At 31.2% G+C, this 25,079-nt stretch overlaps 9 protein-coding genes across 9 annotated transcripts; 3 read left to right on the forward strand and 6 right to left on the reverse strand.

The window, feature by feature from the left end:
- Window positions 1-102: 102 nt before the first annotated feature.
- PPL_10064 (uncharacterized protein) lies at window positions 103-3,729 on the forward strand (the record flags this gene model as incomplete). Its single annotated transcript, XM_020580848.1, has 4 exons — window positions 103-123; window positions 239-869; window positions 1,416-1,481; window positions 2,246-3,729. 4 exons carry the CDS (start codon window positions 103-105, stop codon window positions 3,727-3,729), a joined length of 2,202 nt encoding a protein of 733 aa, XP_020428433.1.
- Window positions 3,730-4,305: 576 nt separating this feature from the next.
- PPL_10065 (uncharacterized protein) lies at window positions 4,306-4,506 on the reverse strand (the record flags this gene model as incomplete). Its single annotated transcript, XM_020580849.1, has 1 exon — window positions 4,306-4,506. The coding sequence occupies one exon, from the start codon at window positions 4,504-4,506 to the stop codon at window positions 4,306-4,308; it is 201 nt and encodes a 66-aa protein (XP_020428434.1).
- Window positions 4,507-4,735: 229 nt separating this feature from the next.
- Window positions 4,736-9,716, reverse strand: PPL_10066 (uncharacterized protein; the record flags this gene model as incomplete). Its single annotated transcript, XM_020580850.1, has 6 exons — window positions 4,736-5,494; window positions 5,567-5,923; window positions 6,016-7,651; window positions 7,772-8,221; window positions 8,469-8,592; window positions 8,711-9,716. 6 exons carry the CDS (start codon window positions 9,714-9,716, stop codon window positions 4,736-4,738), a joined length of 4,332 nt encoding a protein of 1,443 aa, XP_020428435.1.
- A 657-nt stretch (window positions 9,717-10,373) lies between these two features.
- On the forward strand, window positions 10,374-11,934 carry PPL_10067 (uncharacterized protein; the record flags this gene model as incomplete). Its single annotated transcript, XM_020580851.1, has 3 exons — window positions 10,374-10,394; window positions 10,928-11,155; window positions 11,224-11,934. The coding sequence occupies 3 exons, from the start codon at window positions 10,374-10,376 to the stop codon at window positions 11,932-11,934; spliced, it is 960 nt and encodes a 319-aa protein (XP_020428436.1).
- Window positions 11,935-12,095: 161 nt separating this feature from the next.
- PPL_10068 (uncharacterized protein) lies at window positions 12,096-16,270 on the reverse strand (the record flags this gene model as incomplete). Its single annotated transcript, XM_020580852.1, has 8 exons — window positions 12,096-13,011; window positions 13,066-13,254; window positions 13,323-13,556; window positions 13,637-13,851; window positions 13,923-14,516; window positions 14,733-14,905; window positions 15,022-15,075; window positions 16,249-16,270. 8 exons carry the CDS (start codon window positions 16,268-16,270, stop codon window positions 12,096-12,098), a joined length of 2,397 nt encoding a protein of 798 aa, XP_020428437.1.
- Window positions 16,271-16,704: 434 nt separating this feature from the next.
- PPL_10069 (uncharacterized protein) lies at window positions 16,705-19,705 on the reverse strand (the record flags this gene model as incomplete). The annotated part of the gene is made up of 7 exons (XM_020580853.1): window positions 16,705-18,423; window positions 18,510-18,803; window positions 18,902-19,099; window positions 19,172-19,249; window positions 19,336-19,440; window positions 19,521-19,579; window positions 19,663-19,705. The coding sequence occupies 7 exons, from the start codon at window positions 19,703-19,705 to the stop codon at window positions 16,705-16,707; spliced, it is 2,496 nt and encodes an 831-aa protein (XP_020428438.1).
- A 948-nt stretch (window positions 19,706-20,653) lies between these two features.
- Window positions 20,654-21,902, reverse strand: PPL_10070 (uncharacterized protein; the record flags this gene model as incomplete). Its single annotated transcript, XM_020580854.1, has 5 exons — window positions 20,654-20,690; window positions 20,927-20,949; window positions 21,041-21,276; window positions 21,686-21,728; window positions 21,816-21,902. 5 exons carry the CDS (start codon window positions 21,900-21,902, stop codon window positions 20,654-20,656), a joined length of 426 nt encoding a protein of 141 aa, XP_020428439.1.
- A 276-nt stretch (window positions 21,903-22,178) lies between these two features.
- PPL_10071 (uncharacterized protein) lies at window positions 22,179-23,491 on the reverse strand (the record flags this gene model as incomplete). Its single annotated transcript, XM_020580855.1, has 2 exons — window positions 22,179-22,968; window positions 23,031-23,491. 2 exons carry the CDS (start codon window positions 23,489-23,491, stop codon window positions 22,179-22,181), a joined length of 1,251 nt encoding a protein of 416 aa, XP_020428440.1.
- Window positions 23,492-24,220: 729 nt separating this feature from the next.
- On the forward strand, window positions 24,221-24,896 carry PPL_10072 (uncharacterized protein; the record flags this gene model as incomplete). The annotated part of the gene is made up of 3 exons (XM_020580856.1): window positions 24,221-24,526; window positions 24,601-24,705; window positions 24,753-24,896. The coding sequence occupies 3 exons, from the start codon at window positions 24,221-24,223 to the stop codon at window positions 24,894-24,896; spliced, it is 555 nt and encodes a 184-aa protein (XP_020428441.1).
- Between the last annotated feature and the right edge of the window lie 183 nt (window positions 24,897-25,079).

The following is a 25,079-nucleotide window of genomic DNA, read 5'->3' on the forward strand; positions in this document are numbered from 1 at the left end:
AAATTTTTATTCGTTGAACTTGTTATCATTCCACAAGGATATTTTTTGTTTTATAATTGTTGTGAATAAAAAATTAAATTAAATTAAAAAAATTACAAAAAAATGGTGGACACTAATAAAGATGTATGCAATTCTATTTTTATCATTAATTATTATTATTTTTCGTCAATATTTATTAACAAATCTTAATTTGTGATCATTTTAAAAAAAAAAATATAAAAAAAAAAAAAAAAAAAAGGTTATAGATGAAACTAAAAATGATTATGTCAAAGATAATGATGATAAAAAGATAAAAGAAAATGATGTTGTTGTCTCTAAAGAAGAAGAAGATGATGATGATGATAATCCAAATGATAAAAAGGAAAACAATGAAAATGTAGAAATAGAGTCGTTTGAATATCTTCTGGAGAACGATGACCAAAATGAAACAGTTTGGTATTATTTAGATGAAGAAGATACTGAAGAAGGACCATACACAGACAATAAGATCCTCTATTGGTTGAAAACCAAAAAGTTTAATAATAATCTACAGTTGCGACATAAATCACAGTTTAAATATCATCCAATAGTCTCACATCCCTTGTTTATTTATGTTATACAACAACATTCTGAAAAAGATAAGAAAAACACTGAAGAAAATGCCAATGACAATAACCAACAACAATCAGAGACAACAACTACACAGCAACAAACATTTAGTTACGAGAGTCCTTATAGTGCATCTACTAGATATCATCCTTATACAAAACAACAAACAACAACAACAAATTCGACTTCAACAATAACAAATTTTACAACTACTACTATAGATCCAACTTCAAATAGTTATCAAAACTATGAAATTAGTGGTGTTTTCAATAGAAAAACAGGTAGATTCGACACAACTGGAAAGGGTGCTTGGACATCCAGTGAAGAGCGACAGATGGCACACTATTTCGATCTTGATCATTATCAAGAATCAATGAATCAGATGCGAAGAGTACAAGATCAGCTACCAAAACAACAACAGCAACTACTACAAAAACAACAAAACAAAAAAAATCAAGAAAAAAGGAAAAAATAAATAAATAAATATAAATTTTGTGATATTTCTATGTTTAGATCTAAATTTGACAGTGAAGTGAACTTGCAGTTCTACCAGTTTTGAAAGAATCATTCATTGCTGTTGCTTATTTTCGCCAGAAATAACAATGTTTGCAACAAAAAAATTCTCAATGTTGATTTTGATTTTTATTTTCAAAAAAAAAAAAAAGATTTTTAACTTTTTGTGGATTAAAAAAAATGTCTGTGCCCCCCTCCCTGCATAATTGAGAAAAAGAAAGTCGTATCGTATCCCTGATAAACTTATTATTATTTATTTTAGTTAGTCAACAATTAATTAAATCTTGATAGATGTATTATTATTATTATTATAGTTATCATTAATAAAAATAATAGTATTAGTAGTATTAGATTAGTTGATCAAATAGAGTACTCAAACAGTTTGTTACTAAATTAGAAAGGTAGGCACTTCATTTTAATGAACAATCATTTTCACTCTCTCTCAAGTAGTCAAAGTGAAAAAGACAGTTTTAATATTATTGTTTGACATTCATTCATAATAATCATTTATTTTCAACAGGCACAATTGTGTGTGTGTTGTGTCAATTATACAAACTCTACCAAATAAAAGTTGAATGAAATATTATTTGAGTTTACTGTGTGTGTATGCAAAAGTCAATTGAAAATTCACTTTTTGTAGTATAATAATGTTATTATTTTACTATTGTTGTGTTGTGTTAATGTCATTATTAATAATAACCCGAGCATCACCTGCAAACTTTTGAAAATAAGTTTAAATGTTTGTTTTTGTTTTTTTTTTTGTTAATTAATTACTGCAAAACAAAAGAGCAAACATATTTCTTTAGATACATTTTCACTTTCCATTTATATATAGTTTAGATACATCAACATTTTCACTTTTACACTAATATTCATTTTTATAAAGATGATAAATAGTAGTAGTAATTAATTATTAAATAAATTTACTAATAAATTGTTGTTTATGATTTTTATATAAAATATAGTTTACCTAGATATATATTTATTTATTAAAAATCATCATTAATAATAATAATAATAATAATAATCATTATTTAGATAGATACTAAAAAAACTCAACATAAATTTATATATATAATAATATTTAGATATTTTTTATAGATGATGAAAACAAAATCATCTTGGCAAAATAATAATTTTATAGCTTGTAGAAAGAGTAGTGGACTTCTCTTGTTTATTGCTGTTGTTTTGTTTCTTCTGACAGTTGGTGATGGTACTAGTTCATTTGTAAATGCAGAGAAGATCCGAATTATAGAGGACAGAGATGGACATCATCTGTCTACACCTGCAATCATAAAGGATGCCAATTATTACGAACAATTCATGGCTGACGATTCAACGGCGACTTCTACAAACAACCCTGCAACAAGCAGTGGTAGCAGCAGCAGCAGCAGCAGCAGCAGCAGTAGCAGTGGAACAGGTGGTGGTTCATCATCAGCTCCCAGCAGCAGTAGTAGTAGTAGCAGTAGTGGAACAGGAGAAACAGATGGTGCTACAACCACTAAAAACATAACAACAACAGCAACAACTGGTGGTGTAACAACAGATGACCCTACAACAACAAAAAATAGCACAACCACTACTGCAACAACCGATAATTCTACCACTGGAACCGGTGTATCTAGCAGTACCACTGGTGGTGGATCTACCTCGGATGACTCTACAACATCAACAGCAACCACTGAGACAACAACAGGAACAGGTACTGCAGATACTACAGGAACAGCAGACTCTACCTCTACCGCATCAACCACTGGATCAGGAACATCAACAACTGGTACAACAACAGGTACAACTACTGGACCAACACCACCTCCAACCAGAACACCTACACCAACACCCAATCCACCTTGCCAAGCTTGTCTAGAAGGAACCTACTACAATAACAATACAATCGATTCAAATTGTACATTGTGTGACGATGGATACTGTAGCAATGCTGCTTGGTGTGTTCAATGTGCAGCGGGAACCTATAACAACGAAGAGGGTGCTGCCAACTGTATGGCTTGTCCACCGGGTAAGATCTCTGCACTCGAAGGACAAACCAGCTGTAATCCATGCGAACCCGGTATGACAAGCAATGCTGACAACACAATTTGTATAAGTTGTCCAGCCGGTACATCATCGCAAAGCGGTGAGATTTGCCAAGATTGTCCAGCAGGTCAGTACAGTGGCAAAGGAGCATCGCTTTGTACTCAATGTCAAGAGGGTACCTACAACAGTGTGCCAGGTTCCGCTGCATGCTCTGATTGTGGCGTTGGTTATTACAACCCATTGATCGGTCAGAAATCAAGAAACAACTGTGTGGTTTGTCCCGCCGGTAAATACTGTCCCAGTCAAGCCACTCAACTCCCTCTGGATTGTCCTGACGGACACTATTGTCCATCGGGTAGCTCCAGCCCATCTCAGTGTGGAACATTGTTCCAGGCAGGTCCAATGTCATCGCGTTGCTCACCAAACAAGTGGCTCTATATCATTGTCATCGGTGTAGTACTTGTGTTATTGATCGTATCATTCTCGATCTGGCGTGTCAAGCAAAGTCAGAAACAAAAACAATTACAACTCACCAAAGAAGTAGAGAGATTAATTCCCAAACCAATGGATGGACCAGAATATGGTGGTTTCTAAAATAATAACAAGATAATAATAATAAGATAAAAATAATAATAATAATAATAATAATATTTAAAAAGATTATGATCCCTAATAGGATCATCAACTCCAAACTCCCTTCCCGTTAATCAATAGCTTTATCAACAAACATACAAACTATAATCAAACAATGCAAATAATCATTCACCTTTTTTTGTTGTAAAATAACCAATGCATTCAAATCAAATACTAAACATGAAAAAAAAACATTATAACTATCAACTATTATAATAGTTAATTTAATAAAATACGATCTAGAGAAATATGAGATTGGTCAACTTTTAGTATTGTTGATTCATCTTATATATTTATATTCTCGATTCTATAATAACAAATTAAATTACTGTACATTTATATAAATGTTTTTCTATTGATTAATTGATTGAATTCAAATAAATTGATAAGTTATATTCTTTGCGATTAATGTGTTTTTGATATTTTTAAAAAATTTTACAAAAGTTTAATTGATTGTTTATATATATTGATTGTTGTTGTGTATATATTTGTCGATCGTGCATCTATTTGTTTTCCTCTTTGTTTTATATAGTAATTCTATGCAAATGAAACTTTCTTGATTCCTTCTAAAGCAACTGATTGCGTCAGTGGTATATTTAAATAGGTGAATACTATCTTTCTAACATATTTGTGCCATATTATCGATGTGAATGCCAAACCAACACCATAAGCTATACCTTGAATGAATCCCTCTGTAAAGTTTGTTTTGTACTTTTTGAAAAACTTTTCGAAATCCATTTCTATCTGATGTGATTTTGTTGTGAATTTATTATTCTTTTATGAATCCACACAAATAGATAGATAGATATAATATAAATAATTGATCAGAAGATGACTAAATCAATTTTCAAAAAAAAAAATTAATCTAACTTTTTTTTTTTTTTAAATTTTTTATGCAAAACCAAAAACTATTAATAAAATGTAATAATTACATCAACCAAACGAATCGAATAATATCTCTTTTATTTTATTGACGGAATGTACTAGTTATATTTTGAAGTGTCATCGATAGTATCTCCGATTTAAGTCGTGTTAGACGTTCTTCGTTTAGATAGAGTGGATTACCTCGTTGGAATCCAAAGTCTTCTGAACCATGTTGATCTAGATAGATACTGTGACACCATAGTTTAACAGTCGACTTGTTGATGATAAGTACAACGATTTTGGCGAAAACAAAGATTACACCATATCCACCGCCACCTCCACACTTTTGAGCATGTCCTACGTATTCGTCAACTTCGCAGAGATAGGCGCCACATAACAAACAGAGCGATGAGTTCAATCCAATCGGTTTCTTCTTACAGCAATCACAAGATTTCTTTGTAGACTCCAAGTAGAAATGATGATAGTCACGCTCCAACTTGGCTAGCTGGAACTCACAATATCTCCAGATTGTAGGTGACAACGGTAGTTTCGATTCCGAAATATCTTGACCAATCCACAAATTATAACAGTACTCCAATAGCTTATAGTCATCTCTCTTTAGTTCGTTCAGTACATTTGAGAGTTGAAGTGAGTTGACGATCGAGTGATATTGGACATCTATTGGTAAATTGAATTGCAAATCAAATTTGGTGCCATCAACCAATCCACTAGTATCTCTTCCTTGATAATTAACTATAGTTACAAATAGATATAGCTTTCTTAGGAATGGCATAACTAAAAGCATAACATCTTCTTCTATTGAATCAATAGATTGTTTTAATTCAATAAGATTATTACATCTCTATAATTAATATAGAGTTATTTGTATTATTAGTATAAACTGTATAATATTATTTAATAAACTTTTACTTACATTTAATATTAATAATGATTGTAAAATTGAAGCTGTAAAGTGTAGTTTAATGATGTCTATGAATTGAGACTTGAGATGATCGTGTGGTATCTTCTCATTAAGTAGATACATTCTTACCAGCATACCAAACATATCTAGGTTTAAAAACTCTGATATTCTTTCTTTGGTCGAGAATATACTGCTTAGTATCATGTGTAATGATCTATTATCGATTACATGTTGACTATTATATTGTTCATGAGCTGTAAACTTTAGTAATGATTGCAAAGAAAATAACTCTTGTTGTGATAATGAATCTAATGATTGACCTTTGTTATTCCTCTTACTTAATTCTAATATTGTAATAGATGATATAACCTAGGTAGGTAGATAGATATGAATAATGTGGTATGTTATTAGTAAAATTATTATTATTATATTTAAAATATTTAAAAAAACATTAAACATACCATTGATAATAGTTTATGAGGTTGTATTTCTTCTTGTGTTTGATTCATATTGAATTCCTCTTGTTTAGAACTGAATGAATCGAACCATTCTTGAAGCGTTGAAGATGAGCTATTCTTTGACAATGGTGTTAGTGTTTGCTGCTCTACGAATGGAATCTGTGTATTAACCAATCTTCTACATGCTGGACAATTGTATTTTTGATCTTTCAACTTCTTTAGACATTCCAAATGCATCGAGTGTGAACAAAATGTAATAAATAAATTATCATTTCTATGTGTATCTTTAAATAATTCATAATCAACAGTGGTACTATTATCATTATTATTAATATTATTGTTATTGTTATCTGTTGTTGTTGTTGTTGTTGTTGTTGTTGTTGTAATCGATTGTAAATGTGAAAGTAATGAATTCTTTTGAAGATAAGCAAGTAGAGCAAATGGTGATTTCTTTGGTATCAGATCTGCCTTACAGAGTACACAACATCCATAGTTTTGAGTTTCTTCTTCCTCTTCATAGTCATCATCGCCCATATCTTCGAGAAATGTTGCTTGTTGTTTTGCAAACTTTGACATAATCTCCATTTGTCTTTTCTTTGCCAATTCTTTAGCATGTTCAGAAGCATTACTATGATTATGATTATTATTATTATTATTATTATTGTTGTTGTTGTTGTTATTATTATTAATATTTATATTTCCATCGATACTATTATTATTATTATTATTGTTATTATCAATGTTTATAAATTGTTGAATAGTAGGATGATTTAAACATTCTTTAATGTTTTGATGATGTGTTTCAAAGTTATTAGTTTGTAACATTAGATGAAGTAAAGTATACAGTGAATGGCTGGTAGTATTGGTGAGTGTGTAGGTGTTTGGTTTGATATGATGGAATAGATTATACATGAAATCGGTGGGGTTGTAACCGAAATCAAAGTTCTTTTGTACGGTTGTTGGTTTGGATTTAGTGGAGCTGGCAACGAGTGTAGCTGTGTTGGCATTTGGTGTGTAGATTCTCAGTATCAACTTGATTAGATATATACAGTTGGTTATTAGTAGATCCGATGATCTAGCACTTCCACACAAACTATTGAATAGCACCGAATAGATAATGGCATGCAGTATATCACAATTGAGTAGTTGGTCTATGTTACTATAACATGGAAGAGTAGGACGAATCGATTCAAGATATCGCGAATGCTCTGGATACAGATGTTTCTCTCCACGCTTGGTTGCATCACGCACGAGATTCTGGTAGCGTTCCGTTGCCATTTGTACTTCCTGTCTTGTGTAGTGAGGATAGAACGGTGTCCATTCCTCCCAAGACTTTGGCTTGAGTTCATACTTGCCGGAATCGGTAGGAGTAGGTGGATGAAAGTCGGCCACTCCACTGAGAATACTATCGAATGCACCACCTACTTTTTCAAAGAGCTCGACATGTCGTTGGAATATGTCACCGTGTCTCATACGCCCGGCAACCGCTAGATGATGAATAATCTCAACGCGCACTGCATCCTCAAAGGTCATAGACGCCAAACGAGTACGGTCTGTTACCATTCCAATGACGAGTGAAGTCATATCCTCTGCTACAATGACATTGGCTTTATCTGTGTCCGATTGTTTAACTTGAGAGCTAGATCGATCCAATGTGTGTTTGGTTATCGTTCCGTCCAGTGTAAACCAAGTCGCCAGTTCACTGCGATCCAGCAGCTGTGCATAGAATTCCACTGGCAACATACAGCTAGCTACATACTGCAGCAGAAAGAAGTCGTTATGAGATAACTCATAGGTGTGTAGATAGGTGTAGGATTGGAGTTTGACGGATTGACCGTTTCTCACCCATAGACCAGCCTGTATCTGTGCTACCAATACACGCACGCGAATAAGAGGGTCGATCAACATTGACGGTTTGATAATACCGTTGGAAGATGATAGTACAACCGATGGATGCACTCCAAATTTCGATGACATCTGTAGGAGTATCGTAGTGAGTGATCGATGCATCGGTAGATGGAAAGATACTGGCTGTCTGGACAATCGGTAGTCCGGTATGACAATGTCACGCGTACCTTTCTTCCAGACGGCAGTCGGTGAGTAGAATCTACCGATCATATTATAGAGGTTATCTACGTAGATCTGGATGTGTTGCTGACCGTGAGCAACCTCACGGAAATGTTTACCGAGCGGTGAGAATATACACTTCCTATAGTAATATTCAATGTAGAATCGGTTGTGCCATGTTTCATCGTCGTACTCTTGAGAGGTCGACTTTATCGTGATGGCACCCATCTCCTGTGTCAAATACAACGCTCTCTGAAGTAAAAGAATCTGACTTGGATTCTCCAACAACCAAAGAAAACTAGATTTATTTCTAATAATACAACTTTTAAGTTTGCTATATTAATACTCCTTTATCATGATTTTAGTTAGTTAATATATTAATAACTTACCAAATATCAGATAATGGTCTAAAATATTGTTTATCCTTCATTATCTTTTGTTTGAAATCGATTTGACCATCTACCATTGCTGATTCAAATGTTTTTAATAAGTTATTAATAATTGGTGTCATATCTATAGATAGATAGTTAGAGAAAGAAAAAGAAACATTTTGAATAATTTATGTTAATGTTTATGATTATGATTTAGTAAACAAGTTTGTTCATATATAATGCATGACTAACTAACTTACTGTTGGTGGATACAATTTTATAGGCAACGGAATCAACAGAGAATAGTTGGATCGTTAAATTAAATACAGTGTTTCTTTGATGTTTGATTGTTAGTTTTCTGATGTGTTCGTAATTCTCTGCTAGATAAATTGCTAGATCATCACGCAACTCCAAACATATAAAGAGCGATACGATGACACGTTCCAACTGTTCACTTCCCAATGTCATCAACTGTAACAAATTCGAGTATATTCGTCTACGAATTGGTTTGTCAAAGCGCATCAACACTTCACCTATACACAACGATATCTTGTCTCCAAAGACATCGATCATCTTTCCTATCAAGTCAACCAAACAATCGATAAACTCTTGATCTCTATTAAATGAAGATTGACCAATAGTTGTTGTTGTTGTTGTTGCAGATGCAGTTACAGTTGCAGTTGCAGTTACAGTTGTTGTCATATTACTATTATTATTGGTAATTACTCCACTACTATTACTCAATGTTAAACCATTATTTAATAATCTAAATTCATTGATTAATAATATAACTATTGATTTACAATGAGCGGGTAGTTCAATGGAAGTGTTTTTAAGATTGTTTGTTGAACCGTGTCGTTCACAGTTGCCCTCTGGTCGCCAAGCAGATTCGTCGCCACAGTCACAACAACCACGTATCGATTGAACCAATCGGTAGCTATGTCCTTTGTGTAGATCCTCACGGAAGCAATCTACACATATTGCGCAGTTGTCATCGACCTGACACTCTCTACACTTGTATATGAAACCATCAGAGTTCCACACGTTGTTACAACGTTTTCTTTGACTGGTCTGTGAGTGACACTCCAGCAGTTGACCAAAAGTACAGAGTTCACCCGATGACATAACATAACTGAATATATCTAATATTGAATTGGTTGTATAGTCATCGATTAACTCTTTAATGACATTGCAATCATTACATTTGATTCTATTTATAACAATCTTTATCTGTTCATTTTCAAAATTTAAATGATTATTTTCCATATATATATAAATATATAACTATAAATATTAAATATTAATTAAATACAAAAAAAAAAAAAGACTAATCTAACTTTAATAAACTTTTTCAAAAAATTACTGGATAAAAAGACATCCCATTACAAATATGTAAATAAAAATAGTTTTTTTTTTGATATTTTTTTAGAAATCACAAATTACCTTTTTAAGTTAATTATATTTTTTATTTATTCAATAAAGTATTACCTTTTATTTTAAATAATAATTTCTTTTTACCTCATTAAATAATTATCATCAATAATTAATAATGATAAATTATTAATTTTCCCAAATTTTGAATAGAGAAACTAAAACAATAAACAAAACCAATTATTATTTTTGAATTTTTTTTTTCTAATTTAGTTTGTTCGCGTTGATATTATTTTATTAATTAAAAAGAGTCTTTTTAATATTAATAAAATTGTATTTTTTCAGTTCTTTTATGATTTTCCAAAGACCAATTTTGGATGATGGAAAATTTCTTTCAAATTCTTCAAGATTTTTTACAATCCCTCATTAAAACATAAACTGACATTTCAGAAATTCTTTTCGGGAGAGGTTTATCATACACCCAATATTGGATTAGAACTAAATATTTGAAAAAGTTTTATTTATTTCATAGGATCTTTGCTTTCATCAACAATGGGATTGATTAGATCATTCGTGAATCGAACTATCAACGTGTTAATCAAATTTTGAAAAATAAGTAAAACAAAAAGACAATTTAAGCTAAATAGGTAAATAATAACGATTATTCATTAGTTAATGGGCAATTTTATGATTTTAGATGAGCTAAATTTTTGAAGTTTTTTTATTCTAAAATATCTTTGTCATCCATTTTAACTATTTGGTTGGTGATGTCTTACTTTGTGGGTCTTAATTTATTTAAATAGAATCTTTGATGTTTTTTACAACTTTTACTCCTACATTTATCATGATTGATTACTCTGAAAGGGTGGTTTGCTCCTATCTAGACAAAAATAAAAAAGTTTGATGATCTTGCAAGTATTTAAATCATCTTTTGCATTTGAATTGTTAAGTAACAGATAACATAAAAAATGACTCACATTAACAATATTTATTTATTGTTTTTAATATTTTGCTACCTAAATGTAACGAAAGGTTTTACTTACAGATCGATATCCTAGATTAATAAATACTAATACTTTATTTTATATTATTACTCTTTTTTTTAGTGTTTTAATTGTCAACAACCAAATTATTTTGGATTGTTTACATATAATGACGATTGGCAGTACACTACTATTGAATTGTCTACTGGAAACACCAACAAATCTCAATCTATTTCATTGGATACCTCTGGTATTGTATTTTCAATCCTTAATATCAGTGACAATGGTGATAGTGTCCTTTCAATAGTAGCGGATGGCAACATCTTTGCTTTAACTAGTTTTAACTCTCTGGTAAATAGATAGATAAAAGATTGATTTCATTATTTATTTTTAATTAACTTTTTTTTATTCTTTTTAAGGATAATCAATTTAAAATATTTAGTAATGTTTCAAATGATATCACTTTTGAATTCCAATTTCAACCGGTTTCGTATGATGCCAAAACAAATAAAGCATACTATGTTTCTTTAGTCCAGGTTGCCTATGATGACATTTTATCGATCATGGAATTCAACTTTAATACCCATCAAGTTAGTATTTTTGAAGTGAGAGCCACTCTTCAACTTCAAGGTCTGCCAATCGGTGTCTATGATTCCGATTCCAATATATTCTACTCGTTCGTCGTTGACAAACACCAAATTCAATATATACTGTCGCACTCGATCGCAACTCAGAAAGATCTTGTAAACACACTAAATATAACCTTTAACGATGGACCGTCATCGCTTTTCTACCACAATCAATATTTATACCTATGTCAAATGTCTACAGAGACAGGCAATACTTTTATCTATAGATTCAACACCACAAGTTGGTCACACGAAACCATCTACTCTGGAGCCAACACCTACTTCCTAGGAATGATGCAACCTTTCTACCAAAGTAATAACTATATTGTTATTTTCAATCAGAATGAAATACAACAACCTATATCCATAGACTATCTCAATTTAGATAATCTAAATGTTACAACGAGTACCGGTCTGAATAATACTATACCGAAAGCAAAAGATGGCTATTACTTTGGACAGGCGTATACATCGGAATACAATCATCTCATTCCAGTTTAATAAATCAAATTAGACAAGATGTTTGAAAGTTTTTCGGTTCATCGATAAAAACTAAAAACAACAATCTAGTTATTCTAGATCATACTTTTACAAAATTTTATTCATTATGTTATTTCTTAAAAAAAATTATATAATGTGCAATGACTACTACCACTACTATATTATTTTTGTCCATATCTTTTACTGTTTCTGTTGTTAAATGATAGTGAAGGTGATACTGGTGATAGATATGGATAGGTTGGTTGCCAATTGGTTTCGTCATAGGTTTCACACATTGTCGGGAAGGAGAATTGAGATGATGGACTTGGTGATCTGCTGCTTGGGCTGTGAGGACGACTACTTGTTGTTGTTCTAGTCGGACTGTTCCTTCTTGGTGGTGGTGGTGGTGGTGGTGGTACCGATCCACTGCAGCTGCTCTCGTAGTCGTTGTTATTATTATTGTTGCTGTTAATGATAGTGTTGCCACTAAAGTAGTTGGTTGATTCTCGAACCATTGGTTCGATTGGGATGAAACGTGGAGTTCTATTTCCAGATTCATCGCCTTCGGTCTGGTGGTAGGTATTCAATTTACATATTTTATCGACATTGAAAATGTAGGAGGTGAACGATCGTTGTTCGATAGAGAGATGGCCAACGGTTCTGGTCGACAGCTTTCCAAGCAGATTGCCACTCAATATGATACAGTCTTTGATAAAGTGGTGTGCCTGTAAGAAAAGAACCATTGGAGCCAAGTATTTTCTGTCATCGTCATCGGCAGTAGGCTGGTCCTCGTCGTCATTGATGTCGTCGTTGCTGCTGCTATTGTTGTTGGTCAGTAGCTGTCCAGCAAAGCTTGTGTTACCGCTACCAACGCCAGAGTGAGTCGGGTGACTCTGGGTGAAACTGAACAAACGGCACGTCAAGATATCGATAACAGCACTTCTGAGCTGATCACAGAAATCGAGTTCGATATTCTGCATGTGGTCAGCCTTCAGATAGAGAGACTCGAGACTGGATTCACTGGCTTTGAACTCTTCAAGCTCAGGACAATCCATCATACACGAACGAATACCAGTCCATGCCTCAATATCGAGTTTCCTAAGCGTCTGTGAGCAGATTCTAAGATCTACAATTTGGTGCAAATATATATACAACTCTTCTAGTGAGATCAGAGAATCCAGCGTATTCTCCAAGTCTCTCTGGCTCAGATCGGGGCACTCGAAAAGTGATAGGGTTTTGATATTAAAGGCATGACTCAACTTGAGTGAACCACTGCATCCCTCCATCGATAGAATAGAAAGCATTGGTGTAATTAATTCGGTTGATTTCAATGATTCACAACTATAAAAATTAATTAATAAAATGTTAGCAAATTGTTTGTTTTTTTTTTGTTTTTATTTTTAACTTACCCTTCGATATACAATTCTCTAAGTGTTTTAGATTCGATATGTATTGTTTGTAACATTGATAAACATGATAAGCTTAGGTGTGTAATAGTGGATGGTCTGAAATCAAACGTACTGAGTGAACTGTTTCTATAAATGACCAATCTATTCAGATGGTTATATTGCTCCAATAGCCATTGTAGAGTGAATTCATTGATATTACAACTCATCAATTCTAAATTCTCTAAAAGTTTACAGCTGAAATATATATTATCAAAAGTTAATATATTATTAATATTTATAAAAACTGAACAAGATAACAGTTGGGTTAAACTTACTTTGATAAAGATTTAACAGCCCTTTCGATGTCTGCTTGATGATGTTCACTGGAATCAGTTTGTTCAGATACGATTCCACTTTCGATTAGTGCTTTGTTTCCGAATTGAGGCAGCAGCGAGAACTTTAACGATTTCAATCTTTTTAATGTTGAAATACTATAAAGTGATAGTGGTGATAATGTTATTATTTGTCTTCCAGTTTGTTTTACAAATTCCTATAGGAAATTAATAAATAAAATATTTGTTAACATTATAATAAATAATCTAGTCTCTAAACAAAACTTACTTGGTTGGCATGAACATTTGAAACTACTGAAAGTTGTTCAAGATTGTTCAATGGGTTCAAAGCAGACTCTATGCCTTTGTCTCCAATTAGAAAGCTGTTGATATTCAATTCGGTGAGTCGCGGACAGTTGGAAGTAATTAAATTCAACTGTTCACTATCCAGAGGAATCGAAAGGTCAAGCTGTTTCAGGTTGTGACATTGTGCCAAACCTTCACCAAGACAACGAATGAAATCAACTAAATTAACCTTTTCATAACAAATATTTCCACTATTGTCTTTAGTAGTTGTTAATGAATTAATGGGTGATGATGATGACTCGGATATTACTGTCGTTGGTGATTTAACAATAGATCTACTTTCAAAATGTTGTCTACTATCTAAACTACTACTATTATTATTATTAAATGAATGTATACTGTTATTGTTATTGCTATTTCTACTACTATTTCTATTTACATTATTTGTTTGTTTATTGTTGTTATTATTCGTACTGTTATTAATACTATTTGTGCTATTATTATTATTATTGTTAATATTATTTGGTGAAAGTGAAGTTATTAAAGAAAATGAATGAAGTGCTCTACCATATCCATTCTTAAAGTAAGATATAATTCGATTACCCAGTGGTCTAAATATATGTGGACGATTCTCACTGATTGTAACCAAGAGGTTTCTCCAGATTGACAGTTGATTGGAATGTATGATACGAGACCATAGTCTGCAAACAAACAGCAATGGCGTTGAGAAAGGGTCACAATAACTGAATATCTTTACAATGATCTCAACTGATAGATTCTCGAAAAAACAAACATCATCCCTACTACCATTATTTTTGTTACTATATCTTTTGCTAAATTGAACAGATGCTGAATTGCTAGAGCGATTGGTGGTGGTGGTAGTGGTGGTAGTCAATGGAATATAACCAGAGGTTCCATATTCAACCTTTAGTCTTTTATTCAAGTCGTGTAATCCTTCACTGATTTCTATTATTTTTTATTATTCAAATATATAGATAATGAATATCACTAGTTAGTATGATGATAGAAATTCGATTCGAATGAATATGAAATAAACATACCTCGTTTGCCCATCCCATTACCATTTAGAGCAATAGCACTATAGATCTCTTTAGTATAGTCCATTGTACTCGGTACTATAAGTTTTATTAAGAAAATAAGAAAAATAAATTTCAATTTTATTTTTTTATTCAAAATAAATAAATTAATTTTAATTAAATAATTTTAATAAAAATAATTAAAAAATAAATAAATAAAAGACTACCTACTGTTGCACTTACTAACTACCTACTGCTGCTACTACTACTATACTAACTACTATACTATTCTATACTGTTACAATTGTAATATTTTTTTGTTTGTATATATTATGAATATTATTTATTTTAATTTTTTATTTGATATGTAGACTTGTTTTAATCAAACAGATAGTGAGAGAAGAAGAGTCAAACAACAGCCAATTAATTTAAATATAAAATAAAAAAGATATTTTCTTTTCTATTGCTATTCAATTAAACAAAAACAAAATAAAAAACACAATTATATATTTATATATATATATATATTGAAATTTTAATTTCTTATGATTGATGGTAAATAGTAGTACAACAACAGTTAGATGCTACTGTATTGTAATGTGTTTTTTTTTATGTTTGTTTGTAATTATAATAGTTGGCAAGTCGATAAACAACAATTAAAATCAAAACATATAAATATACTATATTATTTATTTTTTTATTGCTGTTGTTGTCAATTACAATTTATACTGTAAATCAATTGTTATCTTATCTTATGATTATAATTTAAAACTAATAATATTATCTATTGCACAATTTAGTTGTTGTTGTTTGTTATTATTGTTGTTATTTTTATTGTAATATAAATGCTCAATGTTGGTTTTTTTTTTTTAATTGATGTTTGTTTTTTTTTTGGGTTGTTTGTTTTTCTCTCATTAAAACAAACTTTTTTTTTTGATAATACTGTGTTGAGTAATTTGTTGCTGTTGTTGGTTTTTTTTGTTTTTGTGTTTATTTGCGACAATTACCCCTTTGAGCAAACAAATTTAAAAAAAAATTATTTTATTTTTGCAATGATTTTTATTTATTTAATTTTTTTTGTCTTGTCTATTTTAAAATTTAAAAAAAATAATAAAAATAAAGATGAAGATCAAAATGAAACATTGTACGAAAATACATATGATTAGTTGTTATGTTTTATTTTTTTTCTTTATATATTTTTGTTTGTACGAAAGTGAGAAGTGAGCGAGTGAGTGTGTTTGTGTTGCCTTGATCTCCTTTAAAAATAAAAACCACATTGATAAATAATATTCATTATTTTATGATTCACACAACTGAACGATACCCATTCGCATAAATAATGAGAAACCAGAATTTCACCAGATGGAAAATATAAAGTTAGAACATACACAAATTCATGATTTATTTATTACATTTAACATTTTAATTAATGTGTTATTGTTTTATTAAAAAGTAGTGTTATTATTCTATTAGTTTTTGTTCAATCTTTCATTATATTCTAAATGGGTCTTCTCATAAAATATTGATTACCTCTGACATGGATGCAGAACCGAATAAAAGATTTACTGAGCAGAAAACTCTTTAATCTTAAAATAAACTATTCATATATTATACTAAAACAATCAAGATTTGATATTTTGTTTTATTTTATTTTTATTAATACTTAAATTAATTGTAAAATTTTAAATTTAATATATTTCAACTAGATTATTATTATTATTATTATTATTATTGAGTAAAGATAGATTCGTTGGCCCACTTGGCAACATCTTGACATGAGCTTTGTTGGAGACCATACTCTATGAGGGACTTTACCAATGATACACGGAGGGTCGGTCTAATCTTATCACCGAGGGTCTGTGCGAGATCACCCAAGAGACCGATGGCACCACTGAATACTTGAAGATTACCATGCTCACGCTCCTGGTAAACGAGTGAAATAAAATTGAGTACTGGTGTGACGTAGTTGTAAAATTGATCACCGGCACCGCCTGATTTGAGTCCGTGAATGATACCGGTGTAGGCCTGGAAGATGGCTTCACGCAGTGAGTTCAAATAATCTTTATCGTCTAATTGTACAGCGGTGGCCTGTTCGAGAATTGGCATGACCATTGGCAGGTAGTTGGTAAAGTCACCGCTGATGGCGAGCGCAATGTCACCGATGCAGGTGAGAGCGTTTGGCTTGGCGTTCATTGAAATCTTAGAGTCTGTCAAGTCTTGGATGACCAATGGGATTAGTTCACGCGCATAGTTTGAAAAGTCTTTGTTGAGGGCACGAGTGAGATCGGAAACGATACCGATTGAGATGTTGGCGACTTCACCGAGTTCGACGGCACGCAAAGTGAACAACAGGATTGGGAGGAACTGGTCCAAGAATGGCTTGAAATCGGCCTCGAGTGCCTGGATGATGGCACCGATAGCCATCATTGCCTCTTCGTAAATAATATGGTTCTGGGTCTTGAAGACGTTCATCAATAAATACATCATCTTTTCGGCGTGTGGTGCAATCTTTTCCTTGATGGTCGATGCAACCGTCTGCAAAGTACTACATAATAGCGATTGGATCTGTGTCTTGTTCTCGGCATCTTCGGTGTTGAGAACTTCCATGACGAATGTCTTTTCGAAATCCTTGAGAATAAATGTTAAAACCTCTAATATATGATTTGGATCGGCAGACGAGAAGGAGATCAGTGAGTTTAGTGCTTCGTAGGCGTTAACACGGAGTGATTCCTGGTCGGCGTCTGGACGAAGAGCGGCAACGTACAAATGTTGCGCCAAGATTGGGAAGATTGTGCTCATGTTGTCGAATTGACCGACGGGACCATAGTCAAAGGCGGTGGCGATATTGTGGATACCCCAACAGGCGTGGGCGGCAACCTTTGGTGATTGATCTTTGGTGGCGTCGAGCAATCCCGACAAGATGCTCTGGAGCAACTCTGAAACACTGTCGATTTGATGGGCACAGATTCTACCGAGTGTCCACGAGGCGGTGTCTTTAACCATCTCATTTGGATCCTTGAGTTGGTTCAAGATAACGGGGATGACGTCACGCAAGAAACCTTGGAATTCCGATGGTCCCTCGAGAATGGCACCCAAGGCAACACACGAAGCCTCTCTGAATCTCCAATCTGTCGAGACAATGTTTTGTTTGATATATGGTACGACGTAGTCGATGGCGAGATCCTCGACATTGTTTGCAATATATGTGAGACAGGTTGCACCGGCCATACAAACATTCCAGGTATCAGTGTTGTCTTCCTCTTGCTTGGTTAAAGTAGTTAAGATGGTTGGAACAAACATTGATAGAGCTTTGGCCATAACCTCCTTTGATTGACCTTCGGATTCTTGTGACAAATTGATTTCCTCTTCATTGAGAGATGTCCAAAACTCGATTGCTTGCAAAACAACATTTTCATTTTGATCGTTTTGAATAACAGTGACAGTTAACTAAATGATGAATGATTATTATTATTATTATTATTATTATTATTAGCTAATCATTAAAGGTATAATGAAGAATTTGCTAAACTTACATTATAAATATCACTCATGTATTCCATAATATATTCATAGTACAAGCTTACAATCTTTACAAGGTTTTCAAATGCAGACTTTCTAATAAGGTGATCTCCTGATGTGCAATTCTCGAATACGACTCTCATGATATGATCTCTTTCTTCCTTCTTGTCGAAATTGCCTTTGACAAACTCCAATGCATTGCAAAGAGCATCTGTAGCTGCCAACTTAACCATTCCGGATGCATCTCTCATACCATGTACGATTACAGTCAATACTCTATTTGCATGTGCAGTCATAATTTGTGGATCCTTTTATTATTAATGAAGAAATAGAAAAAGAAGAATAAGAAAAAAAAGAAAGAGTAAATAACTATTTTCTTTGAACAACAACTAATTGAAATACATACAATATCCTCACAAATGTAACCGATGGTTTGGAGAGTAGCTTGCTTAATATGCTCATTTGGATTGGTAATGTTATCAAACAAATGTGGAATCAAGTTCTCCCATTGTTGGCATGGCAACTCGATTAAGGCGATTTTAGCGATAGCTTGAGCAGCTGTATGACGTGCTTCATATGCTGGTGCTGTAAGAGTGGACAATAACTAAATAAAAATTGAATCAATGTTAATTCAAAAATGTTAATCTATAGATTGATGATGAATGATAGAACATACATTATTTTTGATTTCATTCTTTCTGTTATCTGCAACAGCAAGCCATTGTTTTGAAGCAATTTCAAATCTAGCTGGATCCTATATTTATAAAAGTAAGAAATAAATTAATTATTAACTATACTATTTACCTGGCATTATATTATAAAGGTGTGAGTGAAATTTACATTTGAAAAGACGGCATTCTTTAAAACAAGACCAGCCAATTGACGGATAAATGGTTGACGATCGTTGTTTAATAATTCTTGTGAAAGAGCAATGAGGAATCCACCCTATTAAAATTAATGAATGTTAGTGAGTCTTTAGAAACAATTATCTTTAGTTTGTTTTTTATTATTTTATTTTTACATACAAAGTCTTTTTGGGCGGCTTGAGACAATGCCTCTTCGGCTCCTCTTCTAAGTTCTTCACCTAAAAAGATAAAATAATAGAGGTTAGATAAGTTGAGTTGTTGTTGTTGTTGGTGGTTGATCGACGATTGTGATTGGTCTTACTTGGTGCTTGTTGAGCGTTGGCTAAAATAGTTGCTAAATCCATTGCAGTTCAAATCTGTGTTACGGTACAACAAACAGGGTATCGTCAAAAGTAGAGTAGAACATCATTCATTCATAGCAATTGAATTTATTATAGAGGTAATATGGATTGTAGTAGTTGTCAGTGGTTGAATGGTTCGTCAAATGTAAAGTTTAAGGTAAAAAAAGTGTTAAAGAAAGTAAAAGTAAAGTTTAGGTAAGTAAGTAAGTAAGTTTGTTTTGTATGTTTGTCGAAAAGTGAGATGAATAAAGTTTATTAGATATCTAATAATTTAAAAGAAAAACAAATAACAAAAAAAAAAAAAAAAGGTTGATTGTATTGATTGTATTATTGATTGATTGATACACACTCTATATTATATTCTATTGTTTTTTTTTTTGTTTTGTTAAAAAATGATGATTTGATGTTGTTGATTAATCCTGTTTGTTTTTTTTTTTTCGAATAACTAATCTAATTAACTAACTATTTATTTAATTATTTATCTATTATATGACTGTTGGTCAATGGTTAGACTATCTATCTATGACTTGAAGAAAAAAAAACACTTTAGGCGTCGAGTTTTTATTTTGTGTTTTTTATTGTGAAATTTGTGTGTTGTTCTACCTCTTTTATTATTAATGAGTTGAATTAAGTACTTAACAAACAAATTATGAAGATAAAATTTTTTTTTTTCAATTTTATTGAAAACAAAAGGCGCCATAATAAATAAAAAAAAAATTGCAATTTTTTTGAATTTTGGATTTTTCAAAAATCACCCACCTGTGTAACGTTATAAAGGTTTGCAATGGTCAAATATTTGTTTGCAACAGCAATGCATTGAAAAAAAAAGAAACAAAGTTTATTTTAATTTTGCATTCTTTGAAAGATTAGTTTGGTTTGGGTTGTCTCCAATTAATTTTTATCATTTCATTCATTATCATTAAAGAGTCTATACATTCACACAAATCGTTATTAATTATTATTATTGTTGTTATTGTTGTTGTTATTTCTAATATTTAAAATTACATATTATAAATATTAGTTTGTTGATTTGGTTTGTTTGTTTGTTGTTTTTGAGTTTTTCTCTCGGTTTCATACTAGAATGAGTGAAAGTAATAGTTCACCACTGCCTTTTGGTTCAAGAGGTAATGAGATGGTGCATGGTGTATAGTTATTCAGTGAAATCTTGGTGATGTCTATATTTGCTTGTCCAATGACACCTCCTTCTTCAGTGGAACTACATACTTTAAAGTAAATAACCTTCTTATCTTTAATATTAAACTGTTGTTTTGTTGTATGAGATACATGAATTAATAATCGTAAAAGTAATAGAATTAAACACAAAGAAATAATACTTACACTTTGTTTATAATTCCACTGTGGATAAGGACCTGGTATTGTGTTTGATTTAAAAGCTGGACCAATAAAAGAGTTTGAATTATCTGGTTGTTTATCAATGTCAAATATACAATATGAAACGATGTCCCACATTGATTTGGTACCCATCTTTATATCTTTGCCTTCTGCCACTGTCATCTCCAATGTTATTTTCTTCTTGCTTACATCCTCCAAAGTAACTTTTTTATTTACCAATTCTATTGAAAATTAAATGAAACGAAAGAAAAAGAAAAGGAATCAATCAATCAATATCTAAACATAAGCAAAAACAAAACTTGTAAGATAACTTACTGTTTGTAAAAATTGGATTCAGAGGATCTAAAAATCTTGCCAGATCAGATGATCTCCTGATGGCCTGCATCGGGTTGGTAATTAGGAAGTTGAGGAATTCCTGTAGTGTTTTCTTTCTTGCCTCTACCAGATGACTACTGAGTTTATTCAATTTTTTAGGAGGAAATTGAAATTTAATTTGAAAATTATGTACCATCTTGTTTTGTTTATAATAACAATTTAGTAAAGTCAGACTTCTATTTAACAATAATCTTCAACTAAATAAACATACCAATTGGTATAATGAAAGAAATTCTGAAAATCTTCTTGCAATACTATATTCCTCACCATTTTCAACAACTATATCAATAATGTATTCCTATTTTAGGTAGTAGTGGTAGGTATGTAGTGATAATAGATGATTAGAAAGATTTGTTTCTTTTTTCTATTAAGTAAATATAGTTACAGTAAACTTTTTTGAATTCTTTTCACGTGTCTCTGCTTTTGGAATAGTGATTGCTCTTTTATCTAATGTTGTATATGTAGTTGACATTCTTTTTTATTTTTGTATTTTCAGCACAATTGTATATTTATTTATTTCACTAATAGGGTAAACAAACATTCATTGGCTCAGCACCACCTCATTCTAAATTTAAAACAGAGGTATTGAATTTTTATCAAAATTGAGAATAAAAAAAATGTAAATCAAAAAAATTAGATATTTTGATTTAATTGATTGATTGATTTTTTTATTGAGACACAACAGGGTGAAAGGTGATTTTGATGGGTTTGTTTTTTTTGGGGTTTATTTTGTTTTTTTTTATTGATTTTAAAAAATAATCTTTGACAGGTTTATTTTAAAGCCGTTCATGACGCCTACACAATGCAATATTAAATTGGATCTCGTGTCATGACAATTGGCTTGTTCTTGACTTAATTGTTTTTTATCATTAATATTATTATTATTATTATTATTATTATTATTATTATTATTATTATTATTATTATTATCTTGGATAGATGATGTAATGAAATTATGTTGTTGGTTGTCATCGATTTTACTTGTGTTGTCGTTGTTATTAAACATTGGAATACATTTCATTGAAATATCGTTATATCCAGGAACTGGTTGTAGATTTTGAAAGTATTGATGATTACACTCCATTACCATTTGTTGCTCACGCTTTTGTCTTAACATATTTTCAATTATTTCAAATGTTTTGTTGTTGTTGTTGTTAGCTTGTGACTCTTGTTTATCCAAGTAATCTTCAATCTGCTTGATATCTTGTTTTATCTTTTGTTTCGAGTGATTTAGTTGTATTATTTGTTGGATGGTATCGGGATGGTCGTTGTTATTATTCTCTTGTATCTTTGAGGTGTGGCAATAGATGAAGATTTGTTTCTCGTAGCCATCAATGAGTATTGCCGATTCCACTCCAGAGCTTATCCAATTACACATCTTCTTGTGAAGTGTAGGAATTTGATTTGTAATACCTTGCTCATACGATCTCAGTTCGATGACAAAATCAGGATGTTGAGTCTGTGGTTGGTTAGGATGCTTCATTGAATCCAATACTAAATTCCATCTTGCTTCGGTCATAAATGATATAGAAGGTATACTGAATAATAATGATTTTTTGTTAACATTTAATACAGTGCATAGCGCATAGAAAATACTTACTATTTTGTTATTTTTTGTGTACCCAAGTTAAACATTGACTTGTCGTCAAATATATTTCCACTAATATGATTTAATTCAACCCATTCCAATAGTTGAGCATTGATTTCAAAGATTTGTCTTTGAATCTCTGGTGAGTTATCTTTGATCCAGAATACATTATCTTCACATTCGATGAGTAAATGTTCAGTGTATTCTTCGATTTGTTCAATCGGACTTTGCTCCATGTAGATAGAGGATCTTGGAAGTATACATTGGATATCTAGTGGTGTGGAAATGGGGACATTGATTCTCTTACAGCAGACTTGGTCGGTATCATTTCCTGGAATAGAGGATAGTTTATTGGTTGTAATGAATTTTTTCATATTGAAGGGATCTATCTTCCAAGGAATGAAAATACTTTGAATATCGACAGCTCTTTTCTCTTCCTCCTCTTCAACTATGAACTTGATATTGTTTGTCATTATCTTTCTCTTTTTGTTTGGTAGTAGCAATAGAGGTGAAACTGGAAACAAATAATAAATTCAATATGAATATAAGAAATTGACATATCACGTGTAGTTAATTATAAATAAATATAATTATTGTTATTCTAGAGATAGAAATAAATTAAATTGTTTGGACTATAATCAACGATTCATATATAATTTTATATTTAAAGTCAATTCAGAATTATTTTGATTTTTTTTTATTTTTTTTTTTATTAATATCTAACGGTAAGTTACTTTTTAAGGTAACCGATAGTGTAGATAAAAATATTGTTTAACATCTTTTTTTATTTTTCAATTTCAAAAAAATTGAAATTTTGTCTATTTAATTTTATATCTTTAAACTATTGTTCAACTTGAAACTAAAGTTAGTTAATTTTTATTTTATTTTGAACTTATTTTAAATATATTATTTATTTATTTTATTTTTAAAGATTATCTAAATTTATTTTCAAGATTTTTGTATTTTTTTTTGTTTTTTGGATTTTTTCTTGGATCAATAAGATTTCAGAATTCTGACATCAGCTGTTGGAATGGAAACTCTTTGTTTGGAAAAAAAAATAGTGATGATTCTTAAGAATCTTAAGTTTACTTAATATCTAGAATGTTATGAGGATCATCGTTTATGAGTTTAAATCAAAAGAAATTAAAATTTTTCAAGATTTACATTGTGCATTAATAAAAATAATAATAACTAGAATAGCAATGGGAAAGATAGTCATATTAGGTAACAGGGAAAACGGTGATGCTTTTGTTTTGGATCAACCAGTTCCGTCACCTCTAGACTTATTACTGACAAATGATGAATACATTAAAATATTAAATAGTTTTAATAAATGTTTGAGGTGGCCTACTTTTAAAATTTCATTTATCTTTCTTGGCTTTATGTTTGCACTAAGTTGTTTAGTATCGATTACAATCAATAGTAAAACAATAAAATCTATCTTAGTAGTTGTATTTTCTACTCTTGGATCTGTTGGTGTAGTTATTGGTGTAATATTTTATTCAAAAGTATGTTATTTACATATTGAATCTAGGTTAAAAATCTCTTAAACTAACAATTTATTTTCTTTACAACCAACAAGACAAAGAAACAATTAAAAGATATAGCAAGTTTTTATAGCTCACAATATTCAGATAGAGGGTTATCATTTGTATTCTCTGTAAATCAAGAGGAGAAATTACCACAGGTATGTATTAATATAACTATTTTACTCAAACTAAACTATTATAATAGTATCTAACCAAAAAGATGTTTAAGATAACATGTGAATTTAGTAGTTCATTTACCAAAGACCTTAATAATAATAATAATAATAGTAGGATAGCTCCAATGACCGTTTCATTTGAATTGAACGACTTGGATAACTCTTATTTGTAATTTATAATATAAAATAAAATAGCTTTTTTTAAACGATTAAATCAGTAATTTAGGAAAGTAATGTATTGCGTGTGCAAGTAGTTTTTATTACAAAATTTTATTTATAAATTACACTTTAATCTTTTCTTTTGTTGAATAGTTGTGTTTCATTTCTAAACCTAAACCTAAAAAGAATAGAACTAT

The sequence above is a fragment of the Heterostelium album genome, assembly GCF_000004825.1.
Source record: "Heterostelium album PN500 unplaced genomic scaffold PPL_scaffold12, whole genome shotgun sequence".
NCBI classification, from domain to species: Eukaryota; Evosea; class Eumycetozoa; order Acytosteliales; family Acytosteliaceae; genus Heterostelium; species Heterostelium album.